The sequence below is a fragment of the Diospyros lotus genome, chromosome 10 (assembly GCF_014633365.1).
Source record: "Diospyros lotus cultivar Yz01 chromosome 10, ASM1463336v1, whole genome shotgun sequence".
In the NCBI taxonomy this organism is placed as follows: domain Eukaryota; kingdom Viridiplantae; phylum Streptophyta; class Magnoliopsida; order Ericales; family Ebenaceae; genus Diospyros; species Diospyros lotus.
In genome coordinates this window covers 8,216,564-8,231,651 of record NC_068347.1, presented here as the reverse complement: position 1 = coordinate 8,231,651, position 15,088 = coordinate 8,216,564, and the positions used below count along the sequence as shown (strand labels likewise).

The 15,088-nt window shown below is 36.8% G+C and overlaps 1 protein-coding gene across 1 annotated transcript; it reads right to left on the bottom strand.

The window, feature by feature from the left end:
• Positions 1-5,426: 5,426 nt before the first annotated feature.
• LOC127810881 (2-oxoglutarate-dependent dioxygenase DAO-like) lies at positions 5,427-7,663 on the bottom strand. Its single transcript, XM_052350461.1, has 3 exons — positions 7,062-7,663; positions 5,977-6,295; positions 5,427-5,878 (listed from the first exon to the last, which is right to left on the bottom strand). Exons 1-3 carry the CDS (start codon positions 7,409-7,411, stop codon positions 5,621-5,623), a joined length of 927 nt encoding a protein of 308 aa, XP_052206421.1. The 5' UTR covers positions 7,412-7,663; the 3' UTR covers positions 5,427-5,620.
• Positions 7,664-15,088: the final 7,425 nt, after the last annotated feature.

The window sequence follows — 15,088 nt, the reverse complement described above, 5'->3', positions numbered from 1 at the left end:
ATAACTTTTACTAAGATACTAATTAGATGTTAATTACTGCTATATTTTTGGATGTGTCATATTGGGATTTCTTTTTTATGACAGAGATTTGATCATCATATATCAATCCATTTTGCGTGTGTAATATAATTTTAGTATTTTTAATTTCAAATTTTGGATTAATTGATAGTGAGTATAATATTTGTCAAAGAAAACATTTACAGGTTTATACAATTTGCTACAAAAATAATTTTTGTCACTTATTAGATTGTGCAATTTTGGGTGACGACTTGTTTTTGTCACCAAATTAACAAGTTTAATTTATGAATTTATGACAATTAAACTTTTGCCACCTATCTACACATACATATTTGGGTGACAATTTATTTTTTTGTCACTAAATAAAGATAATATATAATTGTATGAATTTAAGACGCTTTTAAATTGTCACCAATTGGTTATCCTATTATTTGACAATTTTATTAACGTTACAAAAGTCATGCCTATAGTGACGAAAAGGTCTATATGTGACAAACATTTTCTATTTTTTGTGGCAAAAAAACTTGTAAAAAAAATATATTTCATAGGTGACAATATTTGTGCGTCACCAATTAACATATGGACCCAACTTATTAGTGACGAAATCAATATTTGTGACGAAAATAAGTTGCCTTTTGCAACGATTTTTTGTGTCACCAATTACAAGATATTTTGTGACGTTTTAGTTTGCGTCACCAAATCAAATTTGATCAAACTATTTAGTGACGATTTTATCTAATAGTGACGAAATATAAAAAGACTATAGTGACAATATTACCGTCACAGTTGTCACAATTTTTTAGTGACGATAGGAATTGTCGCAATAAGAAACCCCATCACAGTTATTTTGTGACGATTTGAACTCTAAGATGACGAAATTTTATTGGTTTTCGTGGCAAAATTACTCGTCACTAAAGGAGATGCCTTCGGTGACAACAAAAATTTCGTCACCTTTCCTTTATGCATTTGTGACGAAATATAAAAAACGTCACTAATTACTTTTCCCTACGGACCTAACGTGACGATGGCTGTGACGCCAAAAAATCGTCACCAATACAGTTTTGGGACGAAATTCTAATCATACGTGACGATTTTGTTTCGCCACTAATGACCAAATTTCCTGTAGTGCTCTGGAATATTAATAAATATTTATTTCCTATTTTTGAAATTTTTTCAAAAATTTTCTCTATTTTTTTTCCTTTTCTTTTTCTTTCTTCTTTTTCTTTTCTTCTTCTTCTTCCTCTTCTCGCCTGCAACGCACCAGTGCACCAGCCATGAGGCCGCCGCCCCTTGGCCCTCCATCGGCCTCCACTCGACCTTTCGCTAGCCACCTCAGCCTCCCCAGACCTCGCAGCTGCCGCCCGCACAGCCTCCTCCGCCACGGCCAGCCTCCCTACGACACATCAACTTGCTGGAGCTCGCGGCCATGGCGACCATAGCCGCGGCTTCGCTCTTTCAGGCCGCTTTTAGGGCCTCCACTAAGCTCTGCAACGGCCTCCACAAACGCACGCACCACTGGTCAAGTTGCCTCGCGCACCTGCTGTTGCTGCTTCATCAGCCCCCCTGCTTGTCGCGGTGCTGCCATGGCCGTGGCCCACCTCCCTTCTAGCTCTCTCTCTCTCTCTCAGATTGCCCAGCCCAAGCTTGAACTCTCTCTCTCTCTCAAGCTCTCAACCGTGGCTTCTATTTCCTTCTCCATTTGCTTGCCTTCCCTCTCAATTCTCATCCTATTTATAGCCAACCCAACGCCCTAAACCTGCCATGGCCATCACCTTTTACGTGCAAATCCTTCCCTACTGCTAGCCATCACATTGCAGGACATGGAGTGAAGGTTGCAGGGCATGGTCATGAATGGCCTCACACACGAGCATACATATATATATATATATATAACTATAAATTACACTAATTTATACATTTAAACTTCACATTTTATCCTAAATTTACTAGGACAATTCCTTAATTGCAATTACATCCTCAAAAGCTGAATTAGATTGCATTCCAATACTGAAAATCCAAAATTAATAATTCAAAACTTATTTGAAAAGGATGATTTTGCCCCAGTGTCCTCACCGGGCTATTGTTTCATCTCGAAACTACTAAAGGATTGCTCATTACGAAAAATCAGAGCCTCCTCAGGCTTCCATTGACTTCTTGGAAGTCCGCTATAATAATTCGATTTTGCAGCCTAAATGGCAACTGTATTTTAGCTGTACCGAACACTATCTTGGTTCTGATTTCTTTCAGTACCATAAATCCTATCTCGAAATGCTCGTCGAGACCATATCATTTTCCTTACACAATTTCACTCCGAGGCATTCCCTGCAGTCAATTTGATAGTTATAATTGCTATCGAGCCAATTTTTCGACATTTTAAACTTACTTAAATTACGTGACAACCTCACGAAAATGTGAATTCTTACAAACTCACCTTTTTACATGTCTAGTGGTATGAAAACACTATATGCATGTAGGAAAAAATAAGGACATGTTTTCTTTATTATTTTTAAGTCATTTTCAGTTTTTAATTTTTTAAAAATTGTGAAAATGTGTTTACTTTGTTGTTTTCCAAAATGCATTTTCAAAACAAGAAAAAAATTTATAAAGGAAACCCAAAAGGCCAAAAAGTCATTGGTTGTTTTGAGCCAAAATAAGTGCAAAATCTAAAAACGCAAAAAACAACTGTTTTGAGGCTCGGCCTTCTCTCTTATCTTCTCTTATCTTCCTTCTCAAAGCTCAAACGTCGACCGCGCCCAACACTGCTATCACTGTCACGAGCCGCTGTTAAATGCCATCACCACCATCACCTCTATAAATCACTGATTTTGTGCCTGGCTGGAGGTTTAAACTTAGATTTATGGAGATTCGGCCGTTGGATCTTGCTAGTTTTTGGGTATGTTGGTCAATGGGGATAAGGGTGTCGGTTGGTTGCATTTGATCACTAGAAACCATCAGCCACGGTGGCCAATGGCGACTGCCAGTGCATTTATGTTGGTGTTGGGTTCGACCAAAAGTTTAAGCTTAGATTTATGAAAATTCGGCTGTTGGATGTTACTGATTTTTTGGTATGTTGGTCGATGGGATGAGGGTGTCAGGTGGTTGCCTCTGATCGCTACAAACTATCGGCAATGATGGGCGGTGGCGACTGATAGTGCATTTTTCAATTTTGGTCAAAAATTAAAAATTAGACATATGAAAATTCAACTGTTAAATTTGGTTCATTTTTGTGTATGCTAACTCCCTTGACTTGACATTTCTAATAGTAGGCTTTGATCGTGAGAATCTTTGGCTAGCGATGGTCATCGGCGACCACTAGTGGCGATGGTTGTGGCTGATTTAGGTTGTTCATTGAATAAAATATCATAAAATAATTTTTTTAAACTCTAAAGCAAACGTATTTTCTAATTTTTTATTTTGAGAAATAATTTTTCAAAATAACAAAATGAACACGTTTTCAAAAATTTCAAAATAGATACTCAAATTTGAAAATTAAAACACAAAGAGAGCACCACCTTAGTTTTTAAACAATTCATTTCAATGTTAAGAGGACATGGAAAACATGTTATTGATTTGGTATCCTGCAGTCCCCGACCCCGGCAGCCCACGATCGAGGACTCCAGGAGGGATTCGAGGAACCCCCAACTTGGGTAGTCGCCACCTATTTTAATTTTTCTTTTAATAAAAGAATAATTTTTAAAAAAATAATTAAATTTTATTTAAAATATGATATTTAGAAATATTTTTTAAATAAAATTTTTGACATTTAGAAATGTCTGATATTTATAAAAAAAATAAATGTTAAAATTTTCAATTTTTGGATTCTAGACAGCTTTATTTTTGGTAGATCTTTAAGTACGGCAAGCGTGGTCGAGGAAAGAGATGAGACATGGTGTAAGGAGAGTCGTTGCTGCAAGTGATTTGAGAAATGGTTGCGAAGAGTAAATAAGAAAGGAAGAAAAAGTGACTGTCAGATGGTAATAAAGGGTAGTTGAAGAATATTAAACGTGGGCTGTGGAGAGCAATAATGTAGGCTGAGGATGGAATTTCCCTATACAATAACAATCAATGCAAGGGTAGGCAAATGAAGAAACATTTGTCCTAACATAATTGGTTTACTCACAATGTTGCCAACACAACTAGCCTAGATACTCCCTTTCTTGGGTAATTCTCTAAACCTACAAGTAACATGCAATGAAGTTAAACTAAGAACTAAACTCACTAACTAATTGAATAGCCTAAGTATCCTAACCTAAACATCTGACTACCTTGGCTAAACGACACTAACAAATGCAAATGTGCCTTGATACAAAATTTTATGTCAGCATACTAATGTTGTATCATAGCAAAAACAAGTAACCATATATCCTTGAAAGATATTGGTAACAAAATATAATCAATTAAGTTAAAATAAATAAATAAATAAATAAGACTATAAAATCAAGAAGTGAAATGAATGAGAAATTAAGGATGACTCAAAATCAAGGATTGGGAAGAGTACTAAGGATGCCAACCTCCTAATAACATCATCATAGTCTAGTCGAATGCACTTCGATAGTTAATCTCAACTCGTGATCAAGTCATCAAACTACTATGGCAATTTCAAGGTTGCTAATAAGGCGTCAACTTGAATGAGCTGACTTGGTTAACTCGAGTGAGTCGAGTTGCTACATCAAATCAAGCACTTATTAGTTTGGTGTCAAGTTAACCGAGTTGAGTTGGTCAAAAAAAGTTTAGGGTTTAGAATTTAAAATTTAAATTATCAATTAAGTCAAACAATGATAGGATAAGAGGCTTATGAAAACATAAAAAAGGAATACTCAATGTCAAGCACCCCTCAAATATCACCAAAGTCATAGGTATACAAAGAGAACTAAAAACCCTTCTTCCTTCTTTTCTTTTCTTTCTCTTCTTGTTTTCTTTCCTTTTAACTTATCTTTAAAAAATTTTTAAGAAAAACAAAACCACAAGAACTTTTAAAGACATAAAAAAAAATGAAAAATAGTAATTTAAATTAGATAGTAAAAATATAATTTTAAAATTGACTATCATAAAAAATCTATATATGTATAAAGCTCAAACTAGAACATTCATATGGCATTAAATTTAAGTCACTTTAGTTACATTAAAATTATTTGCATTATTAAATTCATTAACTTACATTAAATAACTTAAATAAGTATTTTTTTTATTTTCCCATTTTAATTGAAAGGAATTTGAAGGGTTTAAACAAACTCAAATAAAATGAAAAGTTTTATCAGTTAAAAACTTTAAATGAATAAATAAAAGTATTCAATTAATATAGTACCAAAAATCTAATAAATATTCATTTCAGTTGACCATAAAATATTTAAATTAGCTATATTTATTTTTTATTTCCAGTATTCAAAGGAAATTTTATTAGGTCACACTAAATCTAGTAAATATAGTTTCAATATTGAAACTATATTGAAATAAACTAAATCAATATAAATACGTCCCACTAATGCATATATAGGAGATATCAATATAGTCTGTGAATAAAAGTGTCATCTTTGAGTGTCTCCATAAATCATTGGAGGCATTCATAGTTTCATACCATGAAGTTTCAAACTTCTTGTCCCTGTCATCTGGAAGAGGCACTGGAGCTCAGCAGCGACAGTGCTTCTCCAGCCCTGAAACCTGTCGACAGCCTGAGCTTTCTGTAATCTTCAAAAGTTATAGGAACGTAAAGCCTGCGGTGCTCGGCGGCCACCAGCTCCGGCGGCGCTTCCACTGCCGCCTCCTTCGGCCCCAACAGGAAGGCTGCAATCGACACGCGTGTTCCTGCCTCCTTGCACTGCACTCTATGCTTCACGTTGTAAAATCTCCCATTGCTCCACAGCTTCAACACCCCGATCAAATAGATTTATCAGACACGACTGAAAAATGTGAATTTTCAGGGAAACCAAACAAGACCCAGATGAGAAAATCGTTGCCAACCGTAGCGATGTCGCCGAGATTGACGAGGAGGGCACCCGGCATGGGATCGATCGGAACGAATTCACCTGACTTCTTGTCCATGACTTCAAGGCCACCGACGTTTTCATCATCCTGTAGGATGGTGAGAAAGCCGGAGTCTGTGTGGATTTGGACGCCCGGGGATCCGACAGTTTCCGCGGTGAAGCTGTATTTATTTATCCTAAATTGGCAGGGCCATTCCGCGAACAAATTGCTCGCCACACCCATGCTTTCGGATATCATGGAACCAATCTCCATGGTTAGTCTATGCACGGCCTGAGAGTACCTCATTATTGTATCCCTGTGAACACGACGACAATCACTGTCAAGAAAAAGATACTTGCAGGGGCGGAGCCAGTGTAGGCCGAGTGAGGGCCTTGGCCCGCCATTAATGTTGGCCTACACACAGGCCCATAAAAAATTTGGAAAGTGAAAACCCTCCCTCAGTCCCTCTCTCGCTCAAGCGCCCGCCGCCCACCTCCCCTGCCCTTCTCCCTCTTTCGCTCTCGCTCGCTGCCGACTGCGGGCTGCCTGTCTCTCGCTCTCACTCGCTCCAGCCTCCATGCCTCCGTCGGACCGTCGCTGAGGTCGCTCGCCCTCCTCGGTCGCTTCGTCGCTCGCCGCCTCGGCCTTCCCCTCGCCCCGGTCGGTCGTTGCTCGAGGCTCGCCCTCGCCGGCTCTCCCCTTGGTCGCTCGCCTCGCTCTCGCTTGCTGCCTCTCTCTGACTCTCTCACTCCGTCGCTCGCCGGCCTCGCCCTCACCGTCGCTGGATACTTGGTTATGTAATTTGCATCCGAACTGATCATCAACCCACATTATGCAATTGTTGCTAGAAGAACAGGAATCCACGCTTTCCCTCTTTCTCAATTTGCATACAATCAAAACTTAGACAACCCACAGCCCTAATAGTTGTTCGAACTTAAAAAGGGGAATTCGGGTTGTGGAATTCTTAGAACACATATACACCAAAATTTAATCACAAAGTTGGTCTTGATCTTACTTTCTTCGCTTTCTTCTTCGAAGTAAAAATGGTAGGAGAGAGAGAGAGAGAGAGAGAGAGAGAGGACCTTTGGTGGGGCGAGGCGTGGAGCTGCGTACAGAAAGTGGCGACAGCTTGAGTAGAGGCGAAGTCGTAAAGGCCGAAGCCCTCGTAGAGAGGGTTTTTGATGGAAGGCGGAACGTAGCCGCTGCCGGCGATGACCTCGGAGTTGCGGCGTTTGATTTCGATGGGAAGATCGAGGAGTGCCCTCACCACTGACTTCATCTCCTGCATCAAAGCGGCAGAGATGCCATGGTTGATGATTCTGAAGCATCCCCATTCCTCGCACGCCTCTATAATTAGTTTCTGCCTCTTCTGGGATTCCCATGCCACCTCTTCCAGATCAATCACCGGCACGCTGCTGCTGCTGCTCGCCATTTTCCTTCTTCTCTTCCGTCGATTTTTCCACCGCCTTTTCTATTTGTTTTCTTCGTGACCCTCAGGGAGGTTGCAGCATTGTTTGTGCCCTCGAGGTTTCTTTCTTTTTATATATTCCTAATGGGGTGGCAGCTGTGCAAGACTCCTCCCATCTGGCGGCTATAGTATACTCTTACCTTTTTATTTTTTTTAAATAAGTTTTAATTGGTTCAGTGTTTTTCTTTTATTGTTTTTTTTGGAGCTCATAAGTTTCAATTGAGAGTGGGTTTCTATATATATTGTGTTGTTTCATTCTTCTCTCTGGTCATCACAAATTTGAGAGTAAAAGTATGGAAAAATGTTTTATTTTCAACTTCTTATACGTTTTAAGAATTATTACTCTTACGCGATTCTTCGTTATTCATATATTTAATTTTAATAAAAGAGATAAATTACACTTTATCTCATTATATAAAACAAAAATCAAACTCACTTTATTAATGGGAACCCAACTTTGTGCGAGGCATAACGCATTGGTAATAATTGAAGGAAGCCATTTTCCATGGCCATCCATCATTCCATATGCCCAACCCCAATTGCCACCAAACAGCAATAGAAAAGGGAAAAAGTAAGAAGAAAGCTTAGAGATGATTCTGCATTGCCCATCAATCATCATTGCCACACTACATGTGGAAGCCTGCCCTCAGAAGTTAGCCTGATTTAAACCATTGATAGCCACTGCAAATTTTCTTTCATCTTCAAAAACCCAATTAAATAGAATTTCCAAAATATTATTGAATTTTTTTTAAAAAGGTAATCAAACATAAATTCTGGTTTTGTTTACAAAATTTCCAAAAAAAAAAAAAAATAACAAACCAAAAACTAACCCTAAAACTTGAATGAGTAATGCTGTTTGTACAGAAGGATTTTACAAAAGTTTTACAGAATGAGATATATCGTGATATATTGATGATAAATTGATGCAACAAAATCGCGATATATTGATGATAAATTGATGATAAATTGGGTTAAATGAAAATAGGGAAACTGAGAGAGGGAAACCCTTCCCTTTTTCCAAACCTCTCATCTCTCAACCGAGCCACCATTCAAGCTGCTTCCTCCACAACCCCTTCACCGACAGCGAGAGGTAGCGCCACCTGGAATTTGCAAGAGTAAAAGAAGTATGTGAGTTTTTCTCCATCGTTCTCCATTGGCGAAGGCACCGACTACTGTGCTCCGAATTTAAACTAGAAGCGAACTCGCCGTTGCATCAGTGCCATCACCCCTCACCTTGACAGAGTCTAGCGTCGTTCTTGGAGAAAAACGTCAGCGTTTCTTGTGAAGATCCAGCGATCTGACCACTGAAAGTCACATAATTTACTGTTTTGCAAAAACTGTAATCTGCCTCCAATCTCCATTTGCCACTAACTTCATCTTTTATTAACCTATATTTAAAAAAGCAATTAGTGATCATCTATATACAAGAATCAATTTTATTACTGCTCAATGGGTTTTTTTCCTGTAAATAAAAATGCAGTTGATTTTTATATGTCTAAGATTAAGAGACTATCAGTTGATTTATATGAAAAGAAATATCAGCTGAGAGAGAAGACTGCTATATAAAAATCATAAATCAATTGTTCTAGCAGCATTTGTTTCCTTTAATACCCGTTGGGGAGTTGCTGTTTGTGCTCAAACTCAACAAACCAGAAATCCAACTGTGTGTTTGACTGATTTTAAACCAGACTGTTGTTTGTTCATGAGAGAGTGAAAGAAGGAGAGAGAGATATTGTGAGAGATAGAGGTTAGGCATTTTGTAGATATTTGGGGGAAGAGAGAGACTTTATAAAGGGGCAAATAGTTAATTTCATATAAGGGTAAAATGGTTAATTTTTCGCACCTGTAAACGTTTTTATAAAGAAGTTTATGCACAAATAACATGACTCAACTTGAATTTCTAATTGTAGAAATAAAAAAAAAAATAGCAGGAATGGGGTCCACAATTATTGGGTTGATGTGTTTGTGGACACATGCGACTACCCTTTTTTTTTTGGGAGAATGAGAAAGGCTTGGAATTTTTCTGAAAAAGAAGAAGTTGCTCTATTATTAGTGGGAGAGGGGCAGAATGGTGGTGTTGATGGATCTCTCCCACCCATTGTCGCTAAGTAACTGTGGGAACCAAAGTTGTGCCAATTGGGACAGAACTCGTGTAATGGGTTGGTACTGCCATTTCGTGATTTCAGTGCTGTTTGTTAGGGTTTGTACTGCCAATTGGTACTGCCGTTTCGTTTGGAGAGAAACATTAATTACTATCTCGATAATAATATATTAACTCAAAAAAGCCATAGTTGACGATGAAAAACTGCAGCTGCTTGCTGCCGTCAGACTGAAAGAAAGAAGACAAGTGAAGTGATGTGGGAGACAAACAGTCAATGCCCACGTGAAGAAAAAACGCTGCATAAGATTGAATCAAAAAAATCGAAGAAGGAAATTAAAAACCGTGAAACAGTGCAGTGGCATGGATGCGTGGCTGAAATGGGAAAATCAATTGGAGCCTCAAAGTCTTATTTTGCACAAATGGTCACTTCAAGCATTGATAACCCTTCTATTCCCTTGGTCACGGGAGAATATTATAAGCATCGGTATGTCAAGATGAAAACAATATTCAGGTCACAAGATTTGTGGGAGTACATAGAATAAGGTTATGTAGAACCTCCATCAACGGCCAACCTTACCAATCAAGAGCCAAAGAGTCTCAAGAAGCATAGAAGAAAAAATGCAAAAGCACCCTCCTATATTCAGGAAGGAGTGAACCCGAATATTTTCTCAAGAATCATGGGAGCCGATCGTGCAAAGGATGCTTGAAAAAGTTTACAAAAATAGTTCCTAAGAAATGTTAAGGAAAAAAACATTATTCTTCAAACTCTTAGAAGCAGGCGGGCTGAAGGGGTAGGATGGTGAGGCAATTGCCTATGGCCAAACCCCTTTAGCTTAATAAATAATTATTTTAATTTTATTATTAAAATAAAATTAATAAATTCTTAATTTTTCATTAAAGGGTTGGGGCCTCTAAATTAATGATGGCTTAGGGCCCCCTAAGCCCTTGAGCCGATCCTGCTTAGAAGAGAGCTTGAAAATTTCAAGATGAATGAATTTGAAAGTGTCCAAGACTATTACACCGAGGTTACAAAAATTTTGAATGAAATGAAAGCCATTGGTGAAGTAGTAAGTGATAGCAAAATTGTTGAGAAAATACTTCTTAGTCTACCTCCAAAATTTGATGGCATGGTGTCTATCATTGAAAAGACAAAAGATATCTCCTCATTAAGTATTCAAGAGTTGATGGGATCTTTGAAGGCTCATGAGAAAAGATTGGCTAGACATGCTGAAAAATTAGTAGAAAGTGCATTCCAATCCAAACTCAATTTTAGCCCCAAAGCTAATGAAGTAGAATTTTGTAGTAATGAACAAAAAGGAAAAGACTCTCATAGAGGTGGTAGATAAGGCCGTGGAAGAAGAAGAAGAAGAAGAAGAAACAATTTTCAAAGAGCCACTAAGACTAGAAATTCTCAATCTTGGAACATTTGTGGCAAGAGCAATCATGTTGAGAAAGACTTTTGGTAGAACGACCAACCAAAGTGGTACTGATGCAATAGATTTGACCATATTAAGAAAGATTGCAGATTAAAGAACAACTAGCAAGTACAATCCTCTGAAGAGAAGCAAGGTGAAGGGAACTTGTTATATGCTTGTCGTAGTGCCGCTGAAATGAAGAATGATATGTGGTGTATTAACAACAGTTGTAGCAACCATATGACAAGTAACAAATCTATTTTTGTTGAAATGGATACATCCATACGCACACAAGTAAAGATGGGTAATAGAGTCATGGTGGAAATAAAAGGAAAAGGAACTATTGGAGTTCAAACAAATAAAGAAAAAAGGTTGATTCATGATGTCTCACATGTCCCAGACTTAGACCAAAGTTTGCTTAGCCTTGGGCAATTTATTGAGCATCATTATGCACTTAATTTTGATGATTTTCATTACTATATTTATGACAAAAAGGATGGGGGACAACTTGTTGCAAAAGTCTAAATGATGAAGAATCAGAGTTTTCCAATTTCTTTCAACCATACAAAAAATGATGCGTTGAAGGCATAAGTCAATGGAGATTCATGGTTGTGGCATAGAAGGCTTGGTCACTTGAATTTTCATAACCTCAAACTACTTCAACAAAAAGGGTGTGGCTCATGGATTGCCAAGAATTGAAGAAAATCATGAAGTTTGTGAAGGGTGTGCACTTGAAAAGTAACATTGGAAACCATTTACAAAAGAAGGTGCATGGAGAACCAAGGAGATTTTAGAGGTTGTTCATACTGATTTTTGTGGACCAATGAGGATAGCTTCTCATGGAGGAAACAAATATTTTATCCTTTTCATTGATGATTTTATAAGAATGACTTAGGTTTATTTCATGAAAGAAAGGTCTCAAAGTGTTTTCAATTTTCAAGAAGTTCAAAATTTGGTTGAAAAACAAAGTGGTCATTACATGCATGAAGATCTTGAGTGATAACGGCAAGGAGTATACTTCAAATGCATTTAAGGAGTCTTTTGAAAAAAGAGGCATGGAAAGGTAGCTGACTGTTGGTTGTACACCACAACAAAATGAAGTGTTCGAGAGAAAAAATTAAACAATGATAGAGATGTCAAAGTATGTTACATGATAAAGGTTTACCCAAATACTTTTTTGAAATTATTTATACAACTGTGTATTTGATCAATAGAAGTCCTACAAAGACCATGCGGAATCAAACTCCAATTAAAGCATGGAGTGGAAGGAAGCCATCGGTGAAGCATTTGAAAGTTTTTGGAAGTATTTGCTACTCTCAAATTCCGAAACTCCGAAACGGAAGAGGTACCAGCTTGATGAAGTAAGTGAAAAGTGTACTTTTGTTGGTTATAATTCAAAGTCTAAAGGCTATAAATTGTTTAGCTTGAAGACTAAAAAAATTATTATTAGCCGAGATGATTTGTTTGATGAAAATGCCTCTTAAAATTGGAATGAAAGAAAGATTGAAAAAATTAATATTTTGCAAGATAAAGTAGAAGAAAATATAGCCAATGATGATGAAAATGAAGAAGATCCAACTCCACAAAGTAGTCCAATATAACATCTCCAAGATCGAGTTCTTCATCCTAAACTCCAAGGAAAAATGAAGAGTTTGAGTAATGTTTATGCAAAATGTAACTTTTATGTCCTTGAACTAGAAACTTTTGAAGAAAAATATGGAGAAAAGGATTGGAGAAAGGCTATGGAAGAGGAGATCACATCCATTGAGTAGAATAACACTTGGAGTCTTGTTGACAAATCTCTAAATAAGGAAATTATTGGAGTGAAATCAGTTTACAAAGTCAAGCTGAATCCGGATGGTTTAATCCAAAGAAAGAAGGCAAGGTTAGTGACCAAAAGTTATTCACACACTACAAAAAAAAAAAAAATCAAAATTTAGCAAAGATTTTTTTTGTCATTTCACGACCGTTTTAACCGCTTCAAAGTCATTTTGGGGTGATTTTTAAAACAGCCACAAATACAGCCGTCGCGAAACATTTAGCGACGATTTTCAACAATCGTTGGAGTAACCGCTGCAAAGTTATATTTTTACGGCAGTTTAAGAACCGCGCGAAAAAATAGATTTTTGCAACGATTGGTAACATTTAGCGGCGGTTTCAGAACCGTCGCTAAAATTCGTTAAATCATTGTTTCTAAAATCTACTAAATCATTGTTTCCGGTGCGCACACGCGCGCATAGCTTTTAGCCATGCCCTATTGAGCACTCGTACGCCATGTCGCTCGCACATGGCAATGTTGGAATTATTTTCTAGTTACTGCCTTCCTCGGAGTTTCAATCCCAGAACCTCCTGTACGCACGTGCACGGGGGAAGCCATTCGATCTGCAAAACCTGCTTATTATATACTCGCGCATATTAATTATATACTAATCCAACCACTATTTTTTAAAATTCTATTTTCTATTTTTTTAATACAAATTAAAAATTAATTAATTATATTAAAAATATATTTTTTAAAAGAGTAATGGAATAAATTAATTAAATTTGATATGCCCTGAACATTGCACTCGTATCGGGTTAGTGAGCAGATCTAAGAGCTAGAGTAGAAATGGGATGAAATGGCATGGGCCGCTCAAGACCAAGCGAGGGAAGACTCACTCGATCATATGACTGAGTGGGTGGGGGAGCTTCTTTCCCCCACAAAACATGACCCACTCAATTATATGACCGAGTGGGTAGGGGGATCCTCTTTCTCTCTCTCTTACCCTCTAAAATACTCAAGAACTAGGTCACTCGGTCAAATGACTAAGTGGGTGTCACTCGCTAACTACTACGCTACCCTGCATATTTATTTATCAAAACTACAACCAAATTCATCAAAAGTTAATCCATTTATTAAAGCAGGTGTAGGGCGATTATACTCGTCAGTGTGCAAGTGTGCGTGTAGTACAATTTTAAATTTATATTTTTGTGAGTCCGAGTCGGTTCACAGGGAGATTATTTATGGATGAAAATAAAAGTCACAGAATATTTGATTTTAGGAGGTGATTGAGATGATCTAAAGGCAAGAATTAAAATTAAACTAGCACTAAATTTAAGCAGCTTGGGTCAAGACAATTTCAATGTCAAAACCAATTAATTCTCGATTTAATAGAAAAGATCAGTAATATTTATCTGAATTAAGTTTTGCAGATTTGTCAGTAATTTTAGTTCAAAATAATGATAATTCTTGTTTAAGCAATCTCCATACATGGCATGAAAATTCTAAGTTAAACAATTATCATAAATTGAATTATATTCCACAGACAAAATTTATAGATACAGATTAATCATTTGGGCTTGGGTATGAAAACATTTCCAAATCTAGCAATCTCCATACGTGGCATGAAAATTCTAAGTTAGGCTTATGCTCCAATCCAAACTCAAAGATACACTATACGCACACTATTCAAATTAAATCAGATTAATATTACATATTTGAAGCGCAACTTTCTTTGGGAATCATTGGCGTTGGACACTGTCATTGCCTTAACCCAAGATTGGATTTAGCTACTCATCTTCATTTGAAAATAAATTGGTAGGAATTTAAATGACTAGAATTTAAAAATAGTATTTAAAAGACAATATTTAACCGACCATATAGGTGGTGTATAATTAAGAGACGATAATTGAAAGACAATATTTAACCGACCATATAGGCGGTGTATAATTAAAAGACAGTAACTGAAAGACAATATTTAACCGACCATATAGGCGATGTATAATTAAAAGACAATAAGAATAACACAACATAATTATATGGAAACTAAAGTTTGAAGATTTGAGAGAGAAATTCCAAGAACGAAACTATATAAAAACTAAAGTGAAAAATTTGAGAGATAAATTCTAATAACACAACTATGCTCTTATTATATGAAAAATTGGATCATTACAAATGCAACCAAGTGAGTTATTTATAGCCCACAAGATGCAATGGAGCCCACACAAAATATATAATTTAATAATACAAAATATCTAAAGAAAAACAAAATACCTAATTTAAAAATACAAAGATAAATAAAATATCTAATTAGTCAAAAAGTTCGGGCCAAAGTGTAATTCTTGAAATTTCGTGACTTGATGTAA